This window comes from Syzygium oleosum, unplaced genomic scaffold (assembly GCF_021117445.2).
Source record: "Syzygium oleosum isolate NSW1041296 unplaced genomic scaffold, Sole_v2.1 Sole_v2.07, whole genome shotgun sequence".
NCBI classification, from domain to species: domain Eukaryota; kingdom Viridiplantae; phylum Streptophyta; class Magnoliopsida; order Myrtales; family Myrtaceae; genus Syzygium; species Syzygium oleosum.
Genome location: NW_026607491.1, coordinates 2,479,179 through 2,507,131, shown reverse-complemented (window position 1 = coordinate 2,507,131; position 27,953 = coordinate 2,479,179). Strand labels below are relative to the sequence as shown.

The window sequence follows — 27,953 nt, the reverse complement described above, 5'->3', positions numbered from 1 at the left end:
GGGTTGTCCCTTTTCTTCGCTGGGGACAACTACGGAACGTATCACAGAATGAAGAGATTTAAGAGGCTATACGGGGGCATATTGATTGCGGACGTCACTATGAAAAATGGGAGCATGTTATGCGAGAGTGGGAGAGAGGTCATGAAAATGACAATTGAGTTGGCAATCTGCTCGAAAACAGAGGTGACCATTGGATGGAAAGTCAAGCCTGCTGCAGTCTCTCGTTTTACAGACCATAGCTTGTCTAGAGCAATGCAGTAGATGCTGAAGAATTTTGGTGCTACCCTATAATTACTTACTAATCGTGCGATTGTGGCACTTATGTCGCAGATGTTCTCAATTTCTTTGGGATGTCGGCTCATAGTAAATCCATTAATTTCTTGAACCAAAGGATAAATGCACATAAAACACATTCGCGTGACATGACAAGTATGTGTACATTAGAGGCAACCTTTGTCTTAGACACCATAGTACCACAGATCGATCATCACTCAGGAAGTAATTTCTTAGTAAGCTAATATATAATAGAGACTAATTTCACATCACGGATTGAATAGCTTCGTCAGCTTCTTACAAAGTAGCAGGAACCCCAGCAAGCCATATGAACGGAGTGTTTCTGAAGTTGAAGAGTAGCGTTTCAATGACGTAGTTCCCTGCTGAGTCAGTCTGTGAGAACCCCGCTGAATATGTCTGTGAGAACCGTTTTGGAGTGCAAAGAAGCGGTCAACAGCTTTATGGCCTGAGTAAAGAACACACGGCACAAGCCGAGTTATAAAAAAGGGGTAATGGCACTTCGGGTTTATAGCAAAGATTAATAGCACTTTTGCAATAGCTCACATAATCAGAACTTGGTCATAAATCTGCATGCCTTCTAAAAAAGTCTGGTAATATAAGTTGAAGAATTAATGCGGACAACGGTTGTTAAAAAGCATATTGATAGAGAGGCTTGCAGATGTGTTTATAGGATATATCCCTGTAATTAGAAAGGAATATTCAGTTTCTTCCATTTATCTGCGCATTGATGTGCTCTTAGTTGATGAGTTAACCAAATAGTGATGGGATCGATCAAGCCTTCTAACCTCATACAAACATCGTAGTGGCTCTAGAACCGGTTGTTCTCTCATGCCATGGTACCAAACAGACATACAACCACCAGTTGAAAATCAAATCATCGGATTTCATTGTCGAATTTCAAATATGGTCGAAATATTTATATGACGTTGTGACTTTTGCAGGCCTTACCTCGTCCAAGCCGAAGTCGATCACCTTCTCTTTGAGATCCCCGATTTCGTGCACATTGAACCTGTTGAGGAGAGTAATGCAAGAGATGGTGGACATGGGCTTCACAACCAGATCGTCCATCACCATGTATGTGACGATGCCTGTCACATAGCCACCCTCCCCACCGGGTACCTTGGCCGTGGATGTGGCACCAACAGCTGGTCCCGCGACCCATGACAGTTTCTTGCTCATCGAATTGCTGCAATTAGGACATCTCGTACAAGGGGAATCCGTCACCAAGCTACAGAATGGAGTTCCATAATAACCACCATCATTACGAGCGCAAGTGTAGTAGTCTACTGGCGCTGAAGCTGGAGCGTCGGGCAACAATAAGCGCAGACCATCTGGACCGGTCCGCGCCTTGGAATTCAACAGAGCCTCTTTCTCTCTACGTTCAATGTATGTCTCGCTGAGATTCTCGACACTCGCATAAAGATTGTGCAAGCTACCCGCCTCACCTGTTTTAGGGAGAAGACTCACGATAGTTCCAACTGGCAAAGCAAGACAATTGAAAAGGAAATCCACGAAGTCCTTTCCGGCTTCGGCAAAGAGCACGGCCTGGTTTCTCTGGTCAACAAGAAGCTTCAAACTCATCTTGGTTGCTGCCATGCGCGGCCTTGGTCTCTGCAGCAGATAATCAAGCGTGCCAATAAGCCAGTTTTAATCCATAACTTCACTACAACACGAAGTGAATCGGGCTTTATCTGGCCAGGCTAAGTCCGATATCGAGCCTAAAAACTCTCATGCCAGCCCACGATTGAATAAAGAAAAAGACAACTCCTCTGTTTAACTTGCATTTTTCTCTATCCTTTTCTTTTCACTCGAGTCCTTTTGATCGGTGCAATTGATCTCGGCTCGTGCAATTTGTGCCATCGAATCATTTAATCACCTGCTACTAGTTGCATTACAAAATCGAATGTAAATAAAATGAGAAAACAAGATATTTTAGACTACAAAGTGTAACTTAATAAAAAGAGAAACAAAAAGAAAGAAAATCGTAGGGAAGGAGAACTAAGCCACTGTGGAGTCGTCCATGATTTAAAAGAGTATCAAATCTTATAAACATATCAATCGGGCCATCCGTTTTTGCCATGGTTGAGGGAGACCTCATCAAACTAGACATATGCTCAACAGCAAAGGTGATCATTTGGTGGAAGGTCATGCCTAAATTTTTGCTCGAGCACAACAATGATGCGGTCTCTATAGAAAAATCTGAGAATCGGCCGGATCGGGCTCTTATGGCTTGGGCTAGGCGTGCGGGCACGGGAGTTACCCGACCCATCATTAGTTCGATTCAACAGTCACCACTCTAGAGCTTTGATCCAAGTTGATCGCACCAGATCATCACTAAATTTTCAAATCAAGCTGGACTTAAAGAGAGCAATCGTGAGGAAGTGTCAATGGAAACCAAAGAGAAATTCGAGAAATACCCAAAAGTATGGCTCTCTTTTTGGATAAGTAAATGTGCAGGAGTTTCACGAAGAAACATCTGCGTGATACACTTAAAAAAAAAACGACTCCTATTGGGGAAAATCATCAGCGGGGCATGTCGACATGCGGGAACATCGCTCTACGATGATGCGAGTAACAAAAAAGACGAGAGCATGTGTACTTCAGTTTCTTTCTGCCAACACTAAATCACAAGAGCGTCGATTAGATCGCACTAACCAAAGAAAAATCATGAAACTGAGCTCGTAGAGCACGGACTGATGGCGGAATTGCACACCTCTTGATCGTAGCTTCGACACTGCAAGTGTAAGAGCTGCTTTCTAAGTCGTGGTCGCACACAGAGAGCTTTGCCTCTCTTATAGGGGGAAAAGGCGGGGGCTTTTGAAAAAGACGACGCTTTTACTTTTGAATCAGAGACGAGACGGAGAAAGATACGGAGACAGGATCTTCTTGGCGAAGTTTTTCACAGTAGCACAGCTTCCCGAGGAAGTTTTCGCAGTGGGGTCTTCCTCTGAGAATTTTCCCCATCGATAATCATAACCAAGCCGTAATCTTTCAGAATTCTACCGATTGGAGGCTGACGGCAGCAAAATTAAGATTAATTTACGGTTTCATTTTTTTCGCGAAAAATAAATAATTTAAAATTTTTTTTATAAAAAAATAATTAATTCTATCGTTTATAAAAATGAATAAACAAAAAATATTTTTATTATCTACAAAAGTATTTTGATATAAATCGTTGTCGGTAATAAAAAAAAATGATCACTTCTAGAAAAATATTTTTTAAATCATTCATATTTCACGAAACAAACAGAGCATACATTTTTAAAACAATAATCACTTTTAGACCTCACACTCCCCCGTGATCGGAGAGGGCTTCGCTTCCCTCCCTAGATTTTTGCGAGGGCCGCACCCTCGCCTGCGATTAGCGGGGACCTAGTGACTTTGCCGGCCCTTGCCTATGGTCGACAAGAGTCAGCTAGCCCTCACTTGTGACCGGCGAGGGTTGCCGGACTTGATAGAAAAAAAGGAAAAGTTAAAAAGAAAAAGAAAAAATAAAGCAAAAAATAAAACATTATCAATTTTTTTACATCAGCATTGGTCGCCCTACGAGGCATTATTGGCATCCACATTAGCGATATTTGATTAAATTTGGCCTGATAGATTTAATTGACAAAACATGAAAAGGCTTAGTGTTTAATTGGCAAAATTGAAAAATTTAGGATCGAATTGGCAAAAGTGCAATAGGTTTATGATTTTTTGGAAAACTTTCTCTTACTTGTTAGGAAATTAGATGTAGTAACTTTAATTTAATAGAAGATTAGGGAAAGATGAAACTAACGAAAAAATTGGTAAAATCAAACGGTAAAATTGGAAATGTAACATGCAGGCATAAAAGGGGGGAAAATTATCCAAAAAGTCAAAAACCTATTGTACTTTTTTTAATTCGGTCCTAAACATTTCAATTTTTGCCAATTCATCCTAAACATTTTTCATTTTTTGCTAATTGAGTCCATCCGGCCAATTTTGATTGGAAATCACTGACGTGGACATTGGTAGTGCTAAGTAGGACAGTTGGCGCTGATGTAGATAATTTTTAATAATATTTTAATAAATTTTAAAAATTTTGAACTATTTTTTCTTCTTTTTTCTTTTCTTTCTTTTTTTCTTTTTCTTCTTCAACTCTAGTGGGGGTTGCTGGCCCACGCTTGTGTCCAGCAAGGGTCAACTAGCCCTCGCTAATAATGGTCCCATTTGGTTCAGCATTTGAATGCTGCTTTGGGGGTCTAAAGTCCCTTGAGGCAAATGCAAAGTTATTTGGCAAGCTTTGAGGAGATGCAACTTTCCAAGGGCCTTTGCCTAAATGGAGTCCATGAGGAGCATTGGAAAATTGCATTTTCGAAATGCAACTCGGATACTATTCATCGCCACTGTTCATCCTCTTCACAAGCAGCTGGTCCGGCGGCCGGCGATCGCCGCCTGGTGGTCGCGCGATCCTAGGCGATGGTCGCCGAGGTCGCGCGACCCCGGCCATGCTGCCTGAGGTTGCGCGACCTCAGGCCGCCTCGCCTAAGGTTAGGCAAGGCTGGCCGGCAGTGGTGGCTGGCGATGGTGGTCAGTTGGCCAGCCTTTTTTTTTATTTTTAATATCAACAAAAGTCTTTTACAAATAATTTTTACCAAACGGTATTGAGGCCAAAATTGCTTTCAAATGTGATTTTAAAATACACATTACCAAACATTACTTGCATTTTGGAAAACCCTTTTAGCTCAAAGGCCTTTGCATTTTGCCAAATGCATTTCCCAAAAGCCGAACCAAACAGGCCCATTACTGGCATCCACATTAGTGATATTTGATTTAATTTGGCCGGATAGATTTAATTGATAAAACGTGGAAATGTTTAATATTCAATTGGCAAAATTGAAAGATTTATGATCGAATTGGCAAAAGTGCAATAGGTTTATGACTTTTTGGAAAACTTTCTCTTACTAGTTAGGAAATTAGATGTAGTAACTTTAATTTAATAGAAGATTAGGGAAAGATGAAACTAACGAAAAAATTGGTAAAAACAAAGGGTAAAATTGGAAATGTAACATGCATGCATAAAAGGGGGAAAAATTATCCAAAAAGTCATAAACTTATTGTACTTTTTTCAATTTGGTCCTAAACCTTTCAATTTTGCCAATTCATCCTAAACATTTTTCATATTTTGCTAATTGAATACATCCGGCCAATTTTGATTGGAAATCACTGACGTGGACAATAGTAGTGCTACGTAGGACAGTTGGTACTAATGTGGATAATTTTTAATAATATTTTAAAATTTTTTAAAATTTTTGAACTATTTTTTCTTCTTTTTTCTTTTCTTTCTTTTTTTTCTTTTTCTTCTTCAACTCCAGTGGGGGTCGCTGGCCCACGCTTGTGTCTAGCAAGGGTCAACCAGCCCTCGCCTGTAATCGGCGAGGGTGCCGACAAACCTCATCGGACTTGAAGAAGAAAAAGGAAAGGAAAGGAAATTAAAGAAAATACAAAAATGAAAATAATTAAAAATTCGAAAAAAATATTAAAATATCAATAAAAATTATTCACGTCAGTATCAGCCGTGTCACGTAGGATTGCCAGCATTCACGTCAGCAATTTCTTGCTAAAATTAGCTAAATGGACTCAATTGGCAAAAAGTAAAAATGTTTAAGATTGAATTGGCAAAATTAAAATGTTAAATTTAGGACTTTTTGGAAAATTTTCCCATAAAAGGGACATGCCATATTCATTAATAGAGTGACATGTCAACCTCTGATTCCGAGTTGCATGAAGCATCATTGCACTTAAAATGCATTCGATTAAATTAGATGTGTAAGTAGCACCGCAATTGAGTCAAGTCAAGTTAAGCTGACATAGTGCCAAGCTCGAGTTCGACCCGATTCAAAGCTCCCCCCTCCCCATGCATAAAGTCGACTGCATAAACTCTGTTGGGCACAAAACTCAACATATTAGAGCTCGACTTTTTCTTTTGTGTTTAAAAATGTATTAAAGGGTGAAAGAGTTATTACATAGTATGAAGAATAATTATAAGGACAAGGAAAACTATCAAAAAAGTCCTAAACCTTTTACATTTGTGCCAATTGAGTCATAAATCTTTTTTTGGTGCTAATTCAGGCCTAAACATTTGGCACCACCTTTTACATTGGTGCCAATTTAGTTCTAAATCTTTTTTTGGTGTCAATTTAGTCCTAAACCTTTTGCATTTGTGCCAATTAGTTCTTCAACACGTGAATAGCTATTAGTCGGAAGGACTGAATTGGCACCAATGTAAAAGGTTTAGGACTGAATTAACACCAATGCAAAAGATTTAGGAATTAATTGGCATTAATGCAAACGGTTTAACACTGAATTAGCACCAATGCAAAAGGTTTAGGACTGAATTGGCATCAATGCAAAAGGTTTATGACTAAATTGACACCAATGCAAAAGGTTTAGGACTTTTTTGACATGTTTCTCTATAAGGACATGAAACATTATATGTTACTAAAGTAGTAAAAACTACATAAAAAACTCGATTAATCTTGCAAACCGATTGAGTCAAGTATCTATAGACTCAGACTTGACTCAACAAGTTATTAGCGTTACTCGAAATCGACTTGAGCTCGAAAAAAAATTGAAGTTGTTCTCGTGTAGGGGACTAGTCGATCCGAGTTTTTGCAATAGAATTTCAGGAAAAACTTACCACGAATGGAGAGTCGGGCACTCAGTTGGACCAGACCACGGCTCATAGGTGCTAACTTATCAGGGACATTGTTGAAGTACTTCAAAATTGATCAACCCACGTTGTCCAGCACAAGTTCATTTTACATATGGCATGTATGTCTACATTGGTTCCACAATTTCAACATATGCTTGAGCATTCATTATCGGCTATTAGACATATAATCATTCTTCAGGATGGTCCCATCATATTTTGGACCAAACCAATACAACCATATCATAAATACTTAAATGGTGATGATAAACATGTTGATAATTCCAAAAAAGACTTAAAAAGGTCAATCCACACTAGAAGTCCTGCATAACCCCAGTCACAAAATCAGAACATACATATCACGTTCTCTCTCGCTTCTCATCGAGGAAGACATCAGTAAGAACCTTCTTGGAGTGAAATGAAGCCTTCAGCAGCCTTATACCCTACAAAGTTACAAAGCAAGTAATTAAAGAAAAGTTGATTTCTTTCATTTTGGATAAATTATATTGCACTTTATGAGCCCTATAATAATCGCGAACGCAATCTTGATTTAACCTACAAGCATCTCGAAATGAAGGTACAAAAGCTAAAATTTGAGTTGATCAATTAGTACCGAAAGTTAGTTGAGATTACTTCCATGGTACAGAGCCAGAATTTTTTTTATTTTTTATTTCAGTACAACTCATGTCGATCAACATTCATTTGTAATTTGTACGTCTCATAAAATAGATTTTCACGTAAATTGTTGAGCTATAAAGTTTGCATTTCTAAAATCGAAACACATCCTAATCGCAAGCTATGGCATGGGCTTACCTCGTCTATTCCCAAGCTGACCACCTTCTCCTCAAGATGCCCAATCTGCTTCATGTTGAACTTGTTGAGCAAAGCAATGCTTGAAATCGCCAACATTGGCATCACCACCAGATCGTCCATCACCATGTACGTCACCACCCCTTGCACGAAACCGCCCTTACCGTCCGATTCAGCAGCTGATGACGCAGCAGCTGACGGTTTACCAGCTGGTGGTGATGCAACAAAAGTGAATGTTTGGTTCATGGAATTTCTACACTGAGGACATGTTGGTAGTTTGTTTGTAAAACAAACAATGAGGTGCCTTGTCCCACATCGAAAGGATGTGAGTGTGCACGTGGACGAGATTTGGCACTAATCAACGATCATTTTTTATTTATTTATTAAATTTCGAATTTATTATTATAAAATAACTGTTTTGTCCTATTGAAACAATATGATTGTTCACAATAGAGTGGCGGTTATTTTTTAATAATTTAATTCCGAATTTCATATATCTTTTTTAACGCGACTTTTGATTTCGTACCAATTCACCATACATCTTTTCAATGAAGGGACGCCTTTGTTCGAAATGGTGTGATTAGTGAGTCGGTTTTTTGCATAGTTGAATATCAAGTCTCTTCATTCGGAATTCAGAGATACTTTTTCATTCAGAAAACTGCAGCCATCTTTTCTAATTGTTTCCTAGAGAGACCCTGGAGATATACCGAAATTGCTATTCGGTATTCTCAATCGAGACTTTGTTATATCCCGAAGGAAATTTGCCAGTGACCATTAGCAACTTCGTGGGGCAAATAATTCCTTAAAGAAAGTGATATCACGCCTCAAAATCTGACTTCATTGTTCTTCCCGATTCACGTTGATATTTTCCCAACAGGACATATTGCAGAACGGTCCTCAGCCACATAGTTCGAACAGTTAGTGTACGAACGGGAAGAGCACCTGTAGTAGGTTTTGGGTGTTGAATCTAAGAACGAACTCTCAGGCAATATAAATTGGTTTTCGGAGAGAGAGGCGGGTGCTTTGGGTTTCAAGAGAATGTCTTTCTTGGAAGATTCGATATACACATCGTCCAGCTTCTTGACGCTGCTGTAGAGATTGCCTAAACTGCCCACCATCCCGGTTTTCTCAAGGAGCCCGATCACCGTTCCGACCGGCAACGTGAGGATGTGGAAGAGGAAGTCGACAAAGTCCTTCCCACCTTCGGCAAATACCACCTTCCGGTTGTTCTTGTGCACGAGAAGCTTCAAGTTCACTCTTCCTGACGCCATTCTTTGTGTCACTGTATGCAGAGAGGAAGATGAGACTTATGCAATGCTCCTTGCTAGTAGATCCAGTGGAGATTTGGTCGATCATCATGTGTGCAGTGGCGGTATTTGTACATATGAAGTGCCAAATTGTTAAGTATAGAAGTGAAAAGGGCACGAGCAAAAGAAGACTCAAGGGCCGCTTATCAGTTGTTATCATCTTGGAGAGATCAGACGGGTTTGGTGAAAATGAAATCCAGTCAAATACAAGAATGAATCAAATATATGTTCATGCACGTTCAGATCTTGTGCCTTCTTGTCTTCGAGTAACTAATATGGACTCATTTGGATTCTTTTTTTTCCTCCGAGTTTAAGGAAATACCTCTATTGCCGACGAAAAAAGAAGAAGGAAATAGCTCTACTGTAGGAGGAGGAAGATGAACAAGAGAGATTATTGCATACTCGCAAATGTATTTGTGCAGCGATTAAATTGGTGAAGTCCTTACTCTTTTATAAATGGGGACTACAGTGATGCGAGTAACAAAGAAAAGGAAAAAACGAGAGCATGTCGACTTATATTTCTTCTGCCAACACTAACTCACAAGAGCGTCAACCATTCTAGCGAAACAAGAGGGCGTTAATCAGATTCAGATCACGCGAACAGATGCGGCGACTTCAAGCCAAACGCTCTTAATGCCCACAACGAGAAGTTCGTAAAACCGAGCTCACAAAACACAGAGTGATGACGAAATGGCGCACCTCTGGATCGTCGCTTCAACCCTGCAAGTGTAGGAGCTGCTTCTTCACAAGTTTTGGTCACAGACAGAGGGCTTTTGCCTTTTTTTTATAGCGGAGTCATGAGAAAGACGACACTTTTTCATATGGGTCAGAGACGGGACGGAGATAAAGTTATTGAGACAGTTTCTTCGTGGCCAAGTTTTTTTTTAAAGTAGCACAGCGCCGGAGGTGCTTCTTGTGGAAGTTTTCGCAATGGGTCTCCTTCAAACAACTTTCGGCCCGACTTGTTTGTTGAGGGTGTGGTTCATACTTCCGAACGACTGGATAGCATTGGAATAGATTTCTTAGAAAAAAGGTTCTTTTTTATATTTTGAATCAAACTATTGACTATAATTATTCTCTTTCTCTTGAAATGGTGTTAACCATAGTGGAATCCCTTGCTGGATTAGCAATGATAAGAGTTTTTATTTCTCTTTTTATTCAAGAAACAGAAAAGCAGAAAAATGAAAATTGCGTTAACAAACGGATTTCTATTCCAAACATGTTCTTAGGAACAGAAAAATAGATTTGACTAGAAATAGAATGGCTATCATACACGCTCTAAGTCATGCCTCTTATTCTCTTTATTTCTCCAATAATGACATCATTAACTCGTTTAGTATAATTGTGGTTGTACAGTTTTATGACATTGAAGCTGTGCTGGGAAGCATTGTAGGTTACATGTTTGGTGACATGTGTTTTAGAGCTGCATGTGTAGCATCTTAAAGCAGGGTGAGGCAGCAGCTAAAGGCTTTCGCTTTACTTAGATAGGGCTTTAGAGGTACTCGGCCTTTTGTGCTCTAACATAGAGTGAAAATTCCTTGAAAAAAAAAATCTTAGATAAAGAAAGGCGAGTGAGGGGCATTTATCATACGAAAGTAGTCATGCATATAAGAACGGTCAAACAATGGGGAAAATTGTCCAAAGTCCTAAACCTATTATACTTTTGCCAATTCGGTCCGAAACCTTTTAATTTTGCCAATTGAGTCCGAAACATCTTCACATTTTGCCAATTGAGTCAATCCAGTCAATTTGAACCAGAAATCACTAATGGAGACCCTGATAGTGCCATGTGGCCAATTGTCACTTGTACCAGTGAGGGTTGGCCAACGACCCTCGTCGGGCTTGGAAGAAGAAAAAGAAAGTAAGAAAGTAAGAAAAAAAAGAGAAGAAAAATTAATTAAAAACTGCAAAAAGATAGGAAGAGCAAAATATAATAAATCAATTCTACTAAAATCTTCACACATGTTAGTTTTCAATGATCATTACCCCGCACCTCTTTATTCTATGTTGATGCGACAAGTCACAATCATATGAGAATAATATCCAACATTAAGACTATGTAGCAGAGGTCTTGCTCCACGTACAAAGGAAAAATTCCAAATAAGAACCTTAAGTGCTATCATTTTCTCAAATAATGGTCTGAAGTGAACGTTGTGTCAAATAAAGACCAAAGTACTATTATTTTCTCGAATAAGAGCTTAAGATGGATTTTGTTTCAAATAAAGACCTGAGTTTCAAGACGGTATGAGCATTTTCATATTTCAACTTTTTTTTCCTTTTTTTCTTTTTCTGGTTTCTCTTTGTTCTTGGCCGATGGCCAACTAGGATCTCTTGAGGGCCATCCTCGTTGTTGCTGGCGAGGGTTGGAGAGGCCGTCCCTCGCCTGTTGCCGGCGAGGGTGGCCTTCGCCAGATCGGGCGAGGGCGACCCTCACCTAGCCCTTCCCGGGATTCACTAGGTGAGGCCGTCCCTTGTTGGCAGTTGGCGAGGGCGTCCCTTGCCTGAGAGAAAGAAAAAGAAAAGAAAAGAAAGGAAAAAGAATTAAAATTGTCTTTGGACGAAAATGCGCTTGACCGACCCAAATATTTTGCTGGCCAGTGACCAGTGAGGTCAAGCTCTTATTTGAAACTCTCATGGTCACTTTAGGCCCTTGTTTGAGACTGACATGACACTTCAGGTCCTTATTTGAGAAATGATGGCACTTCATATCCTTATTAGGAATTTTTCCACGTATAAATGTTACCACATCATAAATCCTGGAACTTCCTTTTGTTTCTGGTTCCATAACCTTTCTAGTTTTTCTCCCTAGTTTTAATTCTCTCTATGAAGTTGAAGACAAATGACATGTGCGGAAGCAAAGTACGGAGGAGGAGGGTCGATGATCAGGGTTTGATGATGGCGATAAGTGAACTTAAGCAACTGGCCAGGCTAAGTCTGCTATGGAGCCTAAGAATTCTAATGCCGGCCCATGATTAAGAAATGGAAAAAGTCAATTATTCTTTTTGCCATATTTTGATGATATTCTAATTTTGCTTTTTTCAACTCCCCCAGTTAGTAGCTAAGGGCCCGTTTGATAACTTACCAAATAATGAAAATTTATGTTCTTTTGTTTCCAGAATCAGTTTGGGAACAAAAATCCGTTTGTTAAATTTTTTGTGCCCGGGCACAATTTTGCAAAAAATTATTCCCAGAATTAGTTTTGGAACAGAATCAAAAAGTAAAAAAATATAGCTTCTTGATTCTGAAACAATTTTTTCATTTCTGATTCTTCTTAGTTTTCTTCTTTTTTCTTGGTTTGTTATTATTCTTCTTCTCGGCCTGCCGCCCGCCTGTTGCCACAAACCACCGCCTACCTCCGGCTGGCCGCCACTGGCCACAAGCTAGGGCCGGCGAGGGTTCCCCTTGCTGCCTGGGCGAGCGTGGCTCGTGGCTGCGACGGCGAGGCCTGGCCCAGCCATGGCGAGGGACCTGGGTGGCGACGGCGAGGTCGGCCTCGCCTTGGCTGGGCGAGGCTCGACCTCACCTAGATTTGGCGAGGCCGACCTCGCCGTCGCAACAGGCGAGGTTGGCGGCGAGGGCAGCAGCGAGGGCCGCGACGCCCTCGCCGGCCCTGGCTTGTGGTCAGTCGCCGGCAACTGGCCACGGCCAAGGAAAAAAAAGAAAAAAAATTAAAAAAATTCAAAATATTATTAAAATATTATTAATAAAAGGAAATTTTGTGTAGTTACCAAATGCATTTTTGTTCTTTTTCTATTCTAAGAATATATATTTTGGGCAGTCACCAAACGCCTTCAAATGCTTAGAAATTATTCCCGGGCACAGAATAAAAAAGAATCATTTCTAAGCAAAATCTATTTCCGGGAATAGAATGGTTGCCATGCGCAACCTATATTTCCATTTTTTTAACCTTTTTACATCTTCATGTTATAAATATAGGTGAAGCAGTATTTCTTAAAGAATAGAGCTCACCACAAATTTTGTATAAATAAATATGAGAAAAGCCATAGTCGAAATCATGTACCTGTCGGAATGACTAACTTTTACTTGTTGGCATGGATAATTATACCGGATTTGTGTATCAAATTATGTTTATGAGGATTTTAGATGTAATAAACCAATATTTATGGAGAAATTTTAGTGGTATGTGAAGGATAAAGTTGGAAACTTCACTTACTAGGAAATTAGATGTAGAAACTTTAAGTTAGTAGAAGATCAGAGAAAATGAAACTAACGGCAAACTTGGATTAAACAAAGGGTAAATCGAAATGAATGGTCCTTACCAAAAAAAAAAATCGAAATGAATGGCCATGTGGCATTCCATAGTAGAGCAGCATTCACCCTCATATTGAGAGTTGCATGGAGCACCACTATACTTATATTAAATTAGATGTATGAAGGGGTGCAATCAAGTCGAGATGAGTCGAGTCGAGCTGCCACATTCGAGCTCAACCCGATTTGAGGCTCAAAGCTCGATCAAGTACTTTTTTCACCTATTCAAACTTAACTCAAACTCGACATACACTAGCTCGACTATCTTGACTCAACTCATTTTTAAGTATATAAAACTGAACAAACTTGATTTTTTCTTGCTCGATCGAACTCAACTCAATTCAAAATACTTGCACTGGCCTCTTTTGCTTGTGTTTAAAAATATATCAAAGGGTGAAAGTGTAATTACATAGTACGGAATATAGTTATAAGTACATTAAACATTATATGTCACTAAAATGGCAAAAAACACTACACAAAAAATAAAATAATCGATTAGGCTTGTGAACCGATTGAGTCAAGTATCTTTAGGCTCAAACTCGACTTGACAGGCTACCAGAGTTACTCAAACTCAACTCTAGCTCAAAAATAATTCGAGCCAATCTCGAATAGGAGATGAGTCGAGCTACTGTCTTTTTCCCTTTGTGTCCGAGCTTATGCAATAGAACTACAAGGACAACTTATCTTGGATCGAGAGTTGGGCACTCAGTTGGACTGGACCACGACTCATAGGTGCTGACTTACGAGGGACATTGTTGAAGTACTTCAAAATTAATCACCACCACGTTCTCCAGCACAAGTCAATTTTATGTATGGCGTGTCTACATTTGTTCCACAATTTACGACACATGCTTGAGTATTGGGAAAAGTGCCAAAAAAGTCTTAAACCTTTTGCATTAGTGCCAATTCAGTCCTAAACTTCTTGAATTAGTGCCAATTTAGTCCTAAACCTTTTGTCTTTGTGCCAATTCAGTCCTTCCGGCTAATTTTGGCAGCATTTTGCTAACGTGGACGTTGACCGGCTGACGGCTGATCACCGGCGCTGACGTGGACAACTTTAATAATATTTTTTGAATTTTTAGTTATTTCTTTTCTTTTTTTTCCCCTCCCCTTCCTCCAGTTGATCGCCAGACCGGCGACTGGCTAAAGACTAGAGGCCGGCGCCGGCGAGGCTCGCCCTCGCCTACCACTAGCGAGGTCGACCTCGCCGGAGGCTAGGCGAGGCTCGCCTTCGCCGTCACTGGCGAGGGCGGCGACAGCGAAGGCGAGCCTCGCCGGTGGCTGGGCGAGGCACGACCTCACCGGCGGCTGGGCGAGGCTCGCCTTCGCCGTCGCTGGTGAGGGCAAGCCTCGCCAGCGGCTGGGCGAGGCTCGCCTTCGCCGTCGCTGGTGAGGGCAAGCCTCGCCAGCGGCTGGGCGAGGCTCGCCTTCGCCGTCGCTGGTGAGGGCAAGCCTCGCCAGCGGCTGGGCGAGGCTGCCCTCGCCAGTAGCCGACGAGGGCGAGCCTCGCTAGTGGCTGGCGTGGGCGAGCCTTGCCGGCGCCAGCCTTTGGCCTCTGGCCGATTGCTGATCCGACGACCGGCTCGAGGAGGAGAGAGGGGAGGGGAAAAAAAAGAAAGAAAAATTCAAAAAATATTAAAATATTATTAAAGTTGTCCACGTTAGCGCCGGTAACTGGCCGCCAGCCGGTCGGCGTCTACGTCAGCAAAATCTGGCCAAAATTGACCGGAAGGACTGAATTGGTACAAAGATAAAACATTTAGGATTAAATCGACACTAATTCAAAAGGTTTGGGACTGAATTGGCACTAAAAAAAGGTTTAGGACTAAATTGACACAAATGCAAAAGATTTAGGACTAAATTGGCACCAATGCAAAAAGTTTAAGACTTTTTTGACACTTTTCCCCTTGAGCATTCATTATCGGCTATGAGAATTCTTTCTTCATCACGTGAACATCAAATTTTTTTTAACCAAACCGATGCTATCATATCATAAAAAGAAAAAAAAGACTTAAAAATTTCAATCCGCACTAAAAGTCTTGCATAACCCCAGTCACAAAATAAGAAAATATCACTCCATATACATATTATATATATCCAGAGAAATTGAAATTCTATGGCACCCGCTTGATCACGATCTCTCTCGCTTCACACCGAGGAAGACATCAGCGAGAACCTTCTTGGAGTGCAATGAAGTCATCAGCAGCTTTATACCCTTCAAAGTGACAAACCAAATAATTGAAAAGGACAGCAACTTTCTTTCATTTTGGATCAAATTATATTGGAATTTATAAGCCCTATAATAATTGCGAACATAATCTTATTTTACCGTACAAGGGTCTCTAAATGATTGAACAAAAGCTTAAATTTAAATTTAATCAATATATAACTACTATAATTAGTTGAGAATACTTATGGTATCATATTTATTTGCAATTTATACGTCTCTTAAAATGGATTTTCCACATAAATTGTTGAGTTATCAAGTCTGCATTTCGAAAGTCTAAAGCATATGGTAATCGCAAGGGAAGGCATGGGCTTACCTCCTCCATTCCCAAGCTGACCACCTTCTCCTCAATAAGCCCAATCTCCTCCACGTTGAAATTCTTGAGCAAAGTAATGCTCGAAACAGTCGACATCGGCTTTACGACCAGATCGTCCATCACCATGTACATCACCTCGCGGCCTCCGCCGAGGGCTCAAGCCTCACTAAATGAGGCGATGTAGAAAACAGTGGGAGCCCTTGGTGGCATTAGTGCCGAGCCGGGGAGTGTGGTGCCCCACGATCTTGCCATCACTGCCTGCGACCATCTTATTGTTGCCATTGTTAACGGAGTGAGAGAAGTCATCGTCAGAATGAGGATTGAAGTAGGCAGGTCCACAAGCAAAGAGGCTGAGCTCAACGGACCACAAGGCGGGGTTCATCTGCCAGAGGACGAAGATGTCGTGGTGGGGGGTTGGCCGGGTACCACTGACGCTATTGAGGGACTTTACGGAGGAGAGCTCGGTCTCACAGCAGGCCATCTTCTTGACACGGCTGGTGGCGTACGTGTTGTTGATCGGGGTGTGGTGGCGGTGGTGGTTGAAGCAACCGGTGGCAGCCATATCCTGCTTGATGATGTAACGGGTTGAAGCAACCGGTCTCAGCATTATTGTTCTTCAAGTTCTCTATAAAAAAGTTGTCTAAGTTCCAGTTTAGTGTGTTTCGTACCTTGACAGACCGTGTATGTTATTCGGAATGTATGTTGAATATCATGAACAATTATAAGGTATAATTAACAATTACACCCCTATTTCGAAAATAAAACACATTATAATGGACCCTCATCGATAGCTTATAAAAGAAAGTGGCCGCTTCATCTGTGCAAGGCCGCCTTCAGAGATCGTTTGCAGCAGTATACGTCGTGCAGGCAACAAGGAGGCATCCCCCAGAAAGCTACAACCGTGGGAGCCGCATACGCCAAGAAGACCACCACGACGTTCTTCAACATAGATTTCACCGAAGTGGTCTCCATTATGCCCAAAAAGAGCGTATACGCTATGAAACTTAGTGGGGTTTTTTTTTTTTTTTTCTTTTTTGGGTGCTTATGGAGGATGATACGTTTGGTTTCTCGAAGATGATCATTATACAGGCGAAGGAAAGCTTGAAACAAGGTTGGCGTTGAATTTCCGGACGTCAACGCATTTATGAGTACGTTAAAGAGGGGATTTCGAGAGAAGTTATTGACGTCATTATGGCTTTTAAATACACGTGATGCAACCATTTTTTGGTACATTTGATGTTGTTTTGCCTGCACATTAGCAACCCGTCTGTCACATGCGGTCTCTTTTCGCTAGGTGACTTCGAAATTCTTCACAAACCTGTCGATATTGAGTTGAGATTAGTCTTAGTCTTAAGTACAGCGTTCTTAACTAAAATGTTGAGAGAGGATGTTGTGATCTCTCTAAACTCAAATTAGGTTGTAATTATCTTGAATATATTAAGACTCCGTTCGTTTCACGGAAAATAACTTCCAAGAAAATATTTTCCGGATTTTCTGGTGTTCGTTTCACGGAAAATAAATTAGCCATGGAAAATATTTTCCCTCAATGAACAAAATACCTTCGAAAGTGAGAAAAATATTTTTCACTTTTTGAAAAGAGGAAAACATTTTCCCCCTTCCTTCTTTCATCATTCATTATAATTATTATTTTTTATTTTTTTAAAATATTAAATTTTTATTTTTTTAATTATCTTTTTTTAAAAAAAATTAATTTTAATTTTTCTTTTCTTTTTTCTTTTTCTTTCTCTTTTCTATCTTCTTCTCCAGCCGGTCACCGGCCATTGCGGCGGCCGGCGACCAGTCACAAGCGAGCTGGAGCCTCGCCCAGCTCGCCGAATCTGGCGAGGCCCAAGCTCATTTGACTGGCCTTGGGCGAGCTCGGCCTCGTCAGGCCTCGCCACAGGCCAGCGAGGCTCGAGCTCTCTTATGGCCGGCGACAGGCCGAGGAAGAAGAAGAAGGACAAAAAAAGAAAAAAAAGAAAATTAAAAATATTTTTGAAAAATTATTAAAAGTAGTGTAAGGAGGAAAATCTTTTCCATATCGAATAACGGAAAATATTTTTTGTGACTTTTTCAGATTTCAACCGAACACCAAAAAATTGTGCAATTTTCTAGGAAAATGGCTTCCTGAAAAATATTTTCTGCGAAACGAACGGAGCCTAAGCATATCTTTATTTTCCCATTGCCTAGAAAGGACAAAACAAACATTTTGTTCTTTCTTCAACAATTTCTAATCTCCAGGCTATATCGATTTTTAGAGTGGAAATAAGAGTACTTGGAATGACAGATGGATGTGCATTTTGTTTTTCAATGATCATTACTCCGCGCCTCTTTATCCCGTGTTGGTGTGACGAGGCGCAATCATAGAGAATAATATCCAACATTAAAGGTGTGTTTGTTTCGCGAAAAATAAATGATTTGAAAAATAGTTTCCTAAAAATAGTCGTTTGTATTGCTTATGTAAATGAATGAACAAAAAATATTTTTAACATCCACGAAAATATTTATATATAGATTGTTGTTGATAATAAAAATATTTTCCATTGATTAATTATTTTAAGCGATAAAACGATCATTTTAAAAAAATATTTTTCAAATCATTCATTTTTTACGAAATAAACGAAGCTTTTAAGACTATGTAGTCTTGCTCCATGTATAAGCTTTTTTATTCTCTCTGTGAATTTGAAGACAAATGAATTCAGTGGAAGCAAGCACCAAGGAGGGTCGATGATAAGAGTTGAATGATGGCGCTAAGTCTGATATCGAGCCGGCCCGTGATTGAGAAATGGAAAAAAGTCAACTAGTCCTTTTGCTATATTTTGATGATATTCTAAATTTTCATTTTTCAACTACACCAATAGGTAGCTAACTTTTCATTTTTTCTTTGTAAATTTTCATATTATGAATATAAGTGAAGTATTATTTCTTAAAGAAGAGAGCTCACCACAGATTCTGTGAAAATAAATAAGCGAAAAATGATGGTCGAACTTGTGTACCTGTCGGGATGACTAACTTTGACTTGTCAGCATGGATAATTATACTGGATTTGTGTATCAAATAATGTTTATGAGGATTTTAGAAGTAATAAAACAACATTTATAGAGAAAGTTTAGCGGTATATGATAGGTAAACTTGGAAACTTCACTTATTAGGAAACTAAATGTAGAAACGCTAATTTAGTAGAAGATTGGAGGAGATGAAACAAACGGTAAAATAGTATTAAACAAAGGGTATAATTGGAAATGTCTCACGTAGACATAAAATTGCAACGTGGCATTCGATAATAGAGCAGCACTTGACCTCATATTGAGTGTCGCATGGAGCACCACTATGCTTATATTAGGTTTGATGTATGAAGGGATGCAATTGAGTGGAGACAAGTCAAGTCGAGCTGACATAGTGCTAGGTTCGAGCTCAACCCAACTTGAAGCTCAAAACTCGACCAAGTACAATTTTCACCTATTCAAACTCAATTCGATACAAAACTAACACACCCCAGCTCGACTCGGGGAGCTTGTTTCGTTTTTAAGTATATAAAACTGAACAATTTATCATGGATCGAGAGTTGGGCACTCGGTTGGACAGGACCACGGGTCATAGGTTAAAGTACTTCAAAATTAATCACCCCCACGTTCTCCAACACAAGTTAATCTAAAGTACAGCATGTCCCCATTAGTTCCACAATTACGATATATGCATGAGCATTCGTTGTGGGCTACGAGACATATTCTTCTTCAGCATGTCCTCGTCATATTTTTGACCAAACCGATGCTATCATATCATAAAGAGAGACGATGCACATTTTAATATTTCCCCAAAAAAAGGCTTTAAAAGTTCAATCCGCACTAAAAGTCTTGCACAACCACCGTCGCAAAATAAGAAAATATCCCTACATAAACATTATATATATATATATATATATATATATATATATATATATATATATATATCGAGAGAAATTGAAATTCTATGGCACCCACTTGATCACGATCTCTCTCGCTTCACACCGACGAAGACATCGGGCTTCACACGGAGGAAGACGTCAGTGAGAACCTTCTCGGAGTGAAATGAAGTCCTCAGCAGCATTATACCCTTCAAAGTTACAAACCAAATAATTGAAAAGGACAGTTACCTTTTTTCATTTTGGATCAAATTATATTGGACTCTATAAGCCCTATAACAATTGCGAACATAATCTTATTTTTACCCTACAAGCGTCTCTAAATGATTGTGAAAAAGCTCAAATTTAACTTTAATCAATATGTACCTACTATAATTAGTTGATAATACTTATGGTACAGAGCCAGTAAGTCATGTCGATCAATATGTATTTGCAATTGATATGTCTCTTAAAATGGATTTTCCGCATAAATTGTTGAGTTATAAAGTTTGCATTTTGAAAATCTAAACATATCCTAATCGCAAGGAATGGCATGGGCTTACCTCGTCCGTTCCCAAGCTGACCACCTTCTCCTCAATAAGCCCAATCTCCTCCACGTTGAACTTCTTGAGCATAGTAATGCTCGAAATAGCCGACGTCGGCGTCACCGTCAGATCGTCCATCACCATGTACGTCACCTCCCTTAGCACCAAACCGCCCTTACCGTTCCATTTCGCTGCTGATGCCGCAGCAGCAACCGGTGATTTGACAAGTTTGCATACTTTATTCATCATAAGGCCGCACCCGGGACATTTTAGAGAAGGTTCCTTGGCCACATAGCCACCCCCACAGTAAGATTTGGAGCACCTGTAGTAGTTTTCCAGCCTTGAATCTGAAGACGGAAGAGTATCAGGCAATAGAAATGGGAGTCCAGAGACAAAGGCGGGTGCTTTGGGTTTCAAGAGAACGTCTTTCTTGGAAGATTTGATGTACACATCGTGCAGCTTCTCGACGCTGCCGTAGAGATTGCCTAAACTGCCCACCGTCCCAGTTTTCGTGAGGAGCTGGATCACCTGTCCGACCGGTAATGCGAGGATATGGAAGAGGAAGTCAACAAAATCTTTGCCTGCCTCAGCAAAGAGCACCGTTCGGTTGCTCTTGTTGATCACAAGCTTCAAGCTAACTTTGCCAGTCGCCATTCTTTGGGTCACTGTGAGCAGAGAGGAGGATGAGACTCATGCAATGATCTATGGGTGTAGCTACGATGGTCGTATCGGATCTCGTAATGAAATCGACGCCAAATAACACTAGAGATTTATGCGCTACAGTCAGTATTTACGGCCTTTCGTCAGTTTTTCAGAAAATTACAAGAGTAACAATCGATCACACTCTTTGTCCAAACCTAAATTACACGCAATAACAAAATTGAATTGAATGTAAAACTCACTGCACAAAATCGATCGTGTTCAGAACTCCCTCCGTGCGATCAAAGAAAGGGCTCCCTGAGCGCCCCTTTTCTTTTTGCTTCTGTGTTTGTGCCAGGAAAAGAAAGAGACCACTTGCAGGACTCTAAAAGACCAAAGTTGACGTCCAGGGTTTTCGCAAGAAGAACGATTCTTGGTCATCCGGTCAAATCCTGGATGATCGTTTTCCTTTTTTTCCTCGTACGTTCAAACCTTTATGCCCATTCATTGGTCAAGTTATCTTCAAAAGGAAAACAAATCTCAACATATCTTATATCCATCTCCCGTTCGAGAGAAATTATAATCCAAATAGAATTTTTTGGATTTTTTTTTCCTAACAAATTAGGTTTAAGAAAACTCATCTACATCCTGTAGTCACATCGGCTTTCGTAAGAAGCTGGAACTCGATACATATTTTAATAGCATTTACACGTATCAATTATTAAGGGCCAAATTGTTTAGAGAAGTAGGGAAGTGAAAGGGCGGAAACAAATGAAGAGTCAAAGGCTGCTTATCTGTTGTTATCATCTTGCAGAGATTAGACATATAGATTTGAGATGGAATCAGAGTACTAAATTTTAAGGGTGGCAAAATGTATAACAGTAACATAGATAAGTAAGTCATATCCACTGGGAATGATAAACTGGTGGGCTGAATTACTATCTTGCATGATATATTGATATCCGGTCATAGAATTTTGAAATGCTTCCCACTAATTAATGAAGTATATGCAATAAATTACCAATTTTGTTACCTATCCCTTGGCAGATTGAGAATAGTGTCGAATATTTGGTTCCGTCTCGTTCCCATCTCTTCTCTTCTCGTCTTTTGTTTTTTTTGTCTATCTTACTTTAATTGTCAACTCATTCTCAAACTTTTGTTCTGCCTTTTTGCAGAATATAGGAGTCAAAACTCACATCTAAAACTAAATAGCCCCATCCTTATCTCTCATGAGAAGGTGGAGAATTAAATTTCCCACCTCCTTTTTCTAAGTAGAAAAGGTGGTCATTGGAGCAAACTCCAGTGGTTACTCTCTTCTCTTCTTCATACAATTCTTGGTAGGTCCACAACCCCGTTAACTGGGCAGAAAACGACATTATATATTTATCCAGGGCAAAGGCTAACTAATTGAAAGAGTTGAAAAGACGTAGAAAGTTATTAAAAAGTCATCGTGAAGAAGTCAGATTCTAAAGGAATCACACAATGGAGAGATTCAAGAGGCTCTAGGGGGCATATTGATTGCGGACATCACTATGAAAAATGTGAGCAGGTGATGCGAGAGTGAGAGAGAGGTCATGAAATGACAATTGAGTTTGGCTATCTGCTCGAAAACAGTGATGATCGTTGGACGGAAAGTCAAGCCTGCTGCACTCTCTCATTTTGCAGACCAGGGCTTGTCTAGAGCAATGCAGTAGATACTGAAGAATTGTAGTGCTACCCTATAATTACTTACTAATCGTGTGATCGTTGCACTAATGTCACAGATGTTCTCAATTTCTTTGGGATGTCAGTTCATAGTAAATGTATTAATTTCTTAAACCAAAGGATAAATGCACATAAAACACATTCGTGTGACATGACGAGTATATGTATATTAGAGGCAACCTTTGTCTTAGACACCATAGTACCACAGATCGATCATCACTCAGGAAGTAATTTCTTAGTAAGCTAATACATAATAGAGACTAATTTCACATCACAGATTGAATAGCTTCGTCAGCTTCTTACAAAGTAGCAGGAATAAACTACCCCAGCAAGCCATACGAATGGAGTGTTTCTGAAGTTGAAGAATAGCGTTTCAATGACGTAGTCCCCTGCCGAGTCTGGCTGTGAGAACCCCGCTGAATATGTCTGTGAGAACCGTTTTGGAATGCAAAGAAGCGGTCAACAGCTTTATGGCCTGAGTAAAGATCACACGGCACAAGACGAGTTATAAAAAAGGGGTAATGGCACTTCGGGTTCATAGCAAAGAGTAATAGCACTTTTGCAATAGCTCACATAATCAGAACTTGGTCATAAATCTGCATGCCTTCCAAAAAAGTCTGGTAATCTAAGTTGAAGAATTGATGCGGACAACGGATGTTAAAAAGCATATTGATACGGAGGCTTGCAGATGTGTTTATAGGATATATCCCTGTAATTAGATTGGAATCTTCAGTTTCTTCTTCCATTTATCTCAGCATTGATGTGCTCTTAGTTGATGAGCTAACCAAATAGTGATGGGATGGATCAAGCCTTCTAATCTCATACAAACATCGTAGTAGCTCTAGAACCGGTTGTTCTCTCATGCCATGGTACCGAACAGACGTACAACCACCAGTTGAAAATCAAATCATCGGATTTCATTGTCGAATTTCAAATGTGGTCGAAATATTTATATGAAGTTGTGACTTTTGCAGGCCTTACCTCGTCCAAGCCGAAGTCGATCACCTTCTCTTTGAGATCCCCGATTTCGTGCACATTGAACCTGTTGAGGAGAGTAATTGAAGAGATGGTGGACATGGGCTTCACAACCAGATCGTCCATCACCATGTATGTGACGACGCCTGTCACATAACCACCCTCCCCACCGGGTACCTTGGCCGTGGATGTGGCACCAACAGCTGGTCCCGCGACCCATGACAGTTTCTTGCTCATCGTATTGCTGCAATTAGGACATCTCGTAGAAGGGGAATCCGTCACCAAGCTACTGCAACCACTGGCATTACGAGGGCAAGTGTAGCAGTCTACTGGCGCTGAAGCCGGAGAGTCAGGCAACAATAAGCGCAGAACATCTGGACCGGTCCGTGCTTTGGGATTCAACAGAGCCTCTTTCTCTCCACGTTCAATGTATGTGTCGCTGAGATTCTCGACACTCGCATAAAGATTGCGCAAGCTACCCGCCACGCCTTGTTTAGGGAGAAGACTCACGATAGTTCCAACTGGCAAAGCCAGAAAATTGAAAAGGAAATCCACGAAGTCCTTTCCGGCTTCGGCAAAGAGCACGGTCTGATCTCTCTGGTCAACAAGAAGCTTCAAACTCATCTTGGTTGCTGCCATGCTCGGCCTTTGGTCTCTGCAGATAATCTAGCGTACCAATAAGCTATGTAGCACCGACACGCGACACGTCATTTCTCAAAAAGCAGAGAATTCCGACACGCTACGATATGTTATATATTAAATGTATATTTTTATATATACATGACAAATTAATTTGATTCAAATCCACAAATAAATAAATAATAAAAAAAGAACCTAAAATGAATTTACACTAAAAATATTAATCCACCATTTCTTAATATCATTCATCGTTTCAATTTGATAAATTCAACTAAATTCCATGTCAATAATCCATAAAACTTGGAGAAAATAAAACAAGTAATCCAAATTCCACCATTAAATTTAACATTTAACAATAAATCGAAAGAAAAAAATAATCCACATTCCACCAATAAATTTAACATTTATCATTAAAAAAAACAGTCAATGGAAAAGGCGGCTTCAAACGTTCAGTTGACTCCCCCACCCAAAAAGCAACACAATTTACTCCTCCCCTCTTTAATACCACCAAACCCTACTCCCCCTCCCTCTCTCTCCCCTCCCCCCGCTTTCTCTCTCTAGCCACCGAGCCCTAACAGAGGAGCTGCTTCAACTTGCCTTCTTACACTCGCAATGTCGGAATCGCAGAGAAGTTGCTTCAACATGTTACGGCGGGTGCGTGTCAATAAGCCAGCTTTAATCTATAATTTCACTACAGCACGAAGTGAATCGGGCTTTATCTGGCCAGGCTAAGTCTGATATCGAGCCTAAAAACTCTCATGCCCGCCCACGATTGAATAAAGAAAAAGACAACTCCTCTGTTTAACTTGCATTTTTCTCTATCCTTTTCTTTTCACTCGAGTCCTTTTGATAGTTGCAATTGATCTCAGCTCGTGCCATTTGTGCCATCCAATCATTTAATCGCCTACTACTAGTTGCATTACAAAATCGAATGTAAATAAAAGGAGAAAACAAGATATTTTAGACTACAAAGTGTAACTTAATAAAAAGAGAAACAAAAAGAAAGAAAATCGTAGGGAAGGAGAACTAAGCCTCCGTGGGGTCGACCATGATTTTAAAAAGTATCAAATCTTATAAACATATCAATCGGGCCATCCGTCCATCCGTTTTTGCCATGGTTGAGGGAGAGCTCATGAAACTAGACATATGCTCAACAGCAAAGATGATCATTTGGTGGAAGGTCATGCCTCAATTTTTTGCTCTAGCACAACAATGATACGGTCTCTATAGAAAAATCTGAGAATCGGCCGGATCGGGCTCTTATGGCTCAGGCTAGGCCTGAGGGCACGGGAGTTACCCGACCCATCATTTGTTCTATTCAACAGTCACCACTCTAGAGCTTTGATCCAAGTTGATCGCACCAGATCATGACAAAAATTTTCAATTTAAGCTGGACTTAGAGAGAACAATCGTGGGGAAGTGTCCATGCAAACCAAGAGAAAATCGAGAAATACCCAAAAGTTTGTCTCTTTTTTGGGATGAGTAAATGTGCAGGAGTTTCACGAAGGAACATCTACGTGATACACTAAGAAAAAAACAACTCCTGTTGGGGAAAATCATCAGCGGGGCATGTCGACATGCAGTAACCTCGCTCTACGATGATGCGAGTAACAAAAAGACGAGAGCATGTCTACTTCAGTTTGGTTCTGCTAACACTAAATCACAAGAGCGTCGATTAGATCGCACTAACCAGAGAAAAATCGTGAAACTGAGCTCGTAAAGCACGGACTGATGACGGAATTGCACACCTCTTGATCGTGGCTCCGACCCTGCAAGTGTAAGAGCTGCTTTCTTCGCAAGTCGTGGTCAGAGAGAGAGAGCTTTGCCTCTGTTATAGTGGAGTTCGGGAAAAGGCGGGGGCTTTTGAAAAAGATAAACGCTTTTACTTTTGAGTCAGGGACGAGAAAGAGAGAAAGAGAGAAAGATATGGAGACAGGTTCTTCGTGGCGAAGTCTTTCGCCGTAGCACAGCTTCTTGAGTAAGATTTCGCAATGGGTCTTCTCCTGACAATTTTCCCCACAGATCATCATAACCAAGCCGTAATCTTTCGGAATTCTTGCGATTGGAGCCTGATGGCAGCAAAATTAAGAACAAATTACGGTTTTATTTTTTTCGTGAAAAATAAATAATTTAAAATTTTTTTATAAAAAAATAATTAATTATATTGTTTATAAAAATGAATGAACAAAATGTTTATTGTCTATAAAAATATTTAGACATAAATCGTTGTTGGTAATAAAAATAATGATCACTTCTAGAAAAATATTTTTAAATTATTCATATTCCACAAAACAAATAGAGCATACATTTTTTTAAAAGTGATCACTTTTAGACCTCGCGCTTGCCCGTGACCGGAGAGGGCTTCGCGGCCCTCCCCAAATTTGTGTGAGGTCTGCACCCTCACCCGCGACCAGCGGTGACCTGGTGGATTCGCCATCCCTCGCCTATGTTCGACAAGGGTCCGCCAAGCCTCGCTTGTGATCGGCGAGGGTGGCCGGACTTGATAGAAAAAAAAGGAAAAGTAAAAAAGAAAAAGAAAAAATAAAGGCAAAAAATAAAACATTATCAATTTTTTTTACATCAGCGTTGGCCTCCCTACGAGGCATTATTGGCGTCCACATTGGCGATTTTCGATTAAATTTGGTCGAATAGACTTAATTGACAAAACATGAAAAGATTTAGAACTCAATTAGTAAAATCGAAAGATTTAGGATCGAATTGGCAAAAGGGCAATAGGTTTATAAATTTTTGGAAAACTTTCTCTTACTTGTTAGGAAATTAGATGTAGCAACTTTAATTTAATAGAAGATTAGGGAAAGATGAAAATAACGGAAAATTGGCAAAAACAAAGGGTAAAATTGGAAATGTAACATGCAAGCATAAAAGGGGGAAAATTGTCCAAGAAGTCTTAAACCTATCGCACTTTTTTCAATTCAGTCATAAGCCTTTCAATTTTGTCAATTCATCATAAACATTTTCACGTTTTATTAATTGAGTCCATCTGGTTAATTTTTGTTGGAAATCACTGACGTGGACATTGGTAGTGTTACGTAGGATGGTTAGCGTTGACGTGGACAATTTTTAATAATTTTTTAATATATTGTTGAATTTTTGAACTATTTTTTTCTTCTTTTTTCTTTTCTTTCTTGTTTTTCTTTTTCTTCTTCAACTCCAGGGGGGTCGCTGGCCCATGCTTGTGTTTGGCAAGGGTCAACCAGCCCTCGCCTGTAATCGGCGAGGGTGCCGGCAAACCTTATCAGACTTGAAGAAGAAAAAGAAAAGGAAAGAAAACACAAAAATTAAAATAATTAAAAAATTATAAAAAAATATTAAATATCAATAAAATTATTCGCGTCAATATCAGTTATGCCACGTAGGACGACCACCATCCACGCCGGCTATTTCTGGCTAAAATTAATCAAGTGGACTCAATTGGCAAAACGTGAAAATGTTTAAGATTGAATTGGCAAAATTGAAATGTTAAATTTAGGAATTTTTGGAAATTTTCCCCATAAAAGGGACATGCCATATTCATTAATAGAGTGACGTGTCAACCTCTGATTCAGAGTTGCATGAAGCACCATTGTACTTAAAATGCATTCGATTAAATTAGATGTGTAAGTAGCACTGCAATTGAGTTAAGTTAAGCTGACATACTGCCAAGCTCGAGTTCGA

The 27,953-nt window shown here is 40.0% G+C and overlaps 3 protein-coding genes across 4 annotated transcripts; all 3 read right to left on the bottom strand.

Annotated features, from left to right (window-relative positions):
* Positions 1–358: 358 nt before the first annotated feature.
* Positions 359–26,154, bottom strand: LOC115682184 (uncharacterized). 2 transcript variants are annotated; one of them, XM_056313005.1, is made up of 3 exons: positions 25,969–26,154; positions 1,243–1,905; positions 359–739 (listed from the first exon to the last, which is right to left on the bottom strand). In XM_056313005.1, exons 2-3 carry the CDS (start codon positions 1,888–1,890, stop codon positions 662–664), a joined length of 726 nt encoding a protein of 241 aa, XP_056168980.1. In that variant the 5' UTR covers positions 1,891–1,905; positions 25,969–26,154; the 3' UTR covers positions 359–661. The 2 variants fall into 2 exon arrangements, with proteins under 2 accessions (XP_056168980.1, XP_056168981.1); XM_056313006.1 differs by lacking the exon at positions 25,969–26,154 and adding an exon at positions 2,950–3,074.
* LOC115682197 (uncharacterized) lies at positions 7,121–9,925 on the bottom strand. Its single transcript, XM_056313011.1, has 4 exons — positions 9,784–9,925; positions 8,660–9,059; positions 7,781–8,045; positions 7,121–7,410 (listed from the first exon to the last, which is right to left on the bottom strand). The coding sequence occupies exons 2-4, from the start codon at positions 9,046–9,048 to the stop codon at positions 7,327–7,329; spliced, it is 738 nt and encodes a 245-aa protein (XP_056168986.1). The 5' UTR covers positions 9,049–9,059; positions 9,784–9,925; the 3' UTR covers positions 7,121–7,326.
* Positions 19,881–24,282, bottom strand: LOC115682196 (uncharacterized). The gene is made up of 4 exons (XM_056313082.1): positions 23,646–24,282; positions 23,046–23,139; positions 20,340–20,986; positions 19,881–19,988 (listed from the first exon to the last, which is right to left on the bottom strand). Exons 1-4 carry the CDS (start codon positions 24,276–24,278, stop codon positions 19,881–19,883), a joined length of 1,482 nt encoding a protein of 493 aa, XP_056169057.1. The 5' UTR covers positions 24,279–24,282.
* Positions 26,155–27,953: the final 1,799 nt, after the last annotated feature.

Bases quoted from the DNA above. Each gene is read 5' to 3' on its own strand.
- LOC115682184 (XM_056313005.1), bottom strand. From the start codon at position 1,890: ATGGCAGCAACCAAGATGAGTTTGAAGCTTCTTGTTGACCAGAGAAAC. The intron at 740-1,242 runs GTAAGGCCTGCA...TTCTTTACTCAG, and splicing joins TCGACTTCGGCTTGGACGAG to GCCATAAAGCTGTTGACCGC.
- LOC115682197 (XM_056313011.1), bottom strand. From the start codon at position 9,048: ATGGCGTCAGGAAGAGTGAACTTGAAGCTTCTCGTGCACAAGAACAAC. The intron at 8,046-8,659 runs ATGTCCTGTTGG...CAAACTACCAAC, and splicing joins GCTGAGGACCGTTCTGCAAT to ATGTCCTCAGTGTAGAAATT. The intron at 7,411-7,780 runs GTAAGCCCATGC...GTAACTTTGTAG, and splicing joins TCAGCTTGGGAATAGACGAG to GGTATAAGGCTGCTGAAGGC.
- LOC115682196 (XM_056313082.1), bottom strand. From the start codon at position 24,278: ATGGCAGCAACCAAGATGAGTTTGAAGCTTCTTGTTGACCAGAGAGAT. The intron at 20,987-23,045 runs GTCATTGAAACG...CTCTGCTCACAG, and splicing joins CAGACTCGGCAGGGGACTAC to TGACCCAAAGAATGGCGACT. The intron at 19,989-20,339 runs GTAAGCCCATGC...GTAACTTTGAAG, and splicing joins TCAGCTTGGGAACGGACGAG to GGTATAATGCTGCTGAGGAC.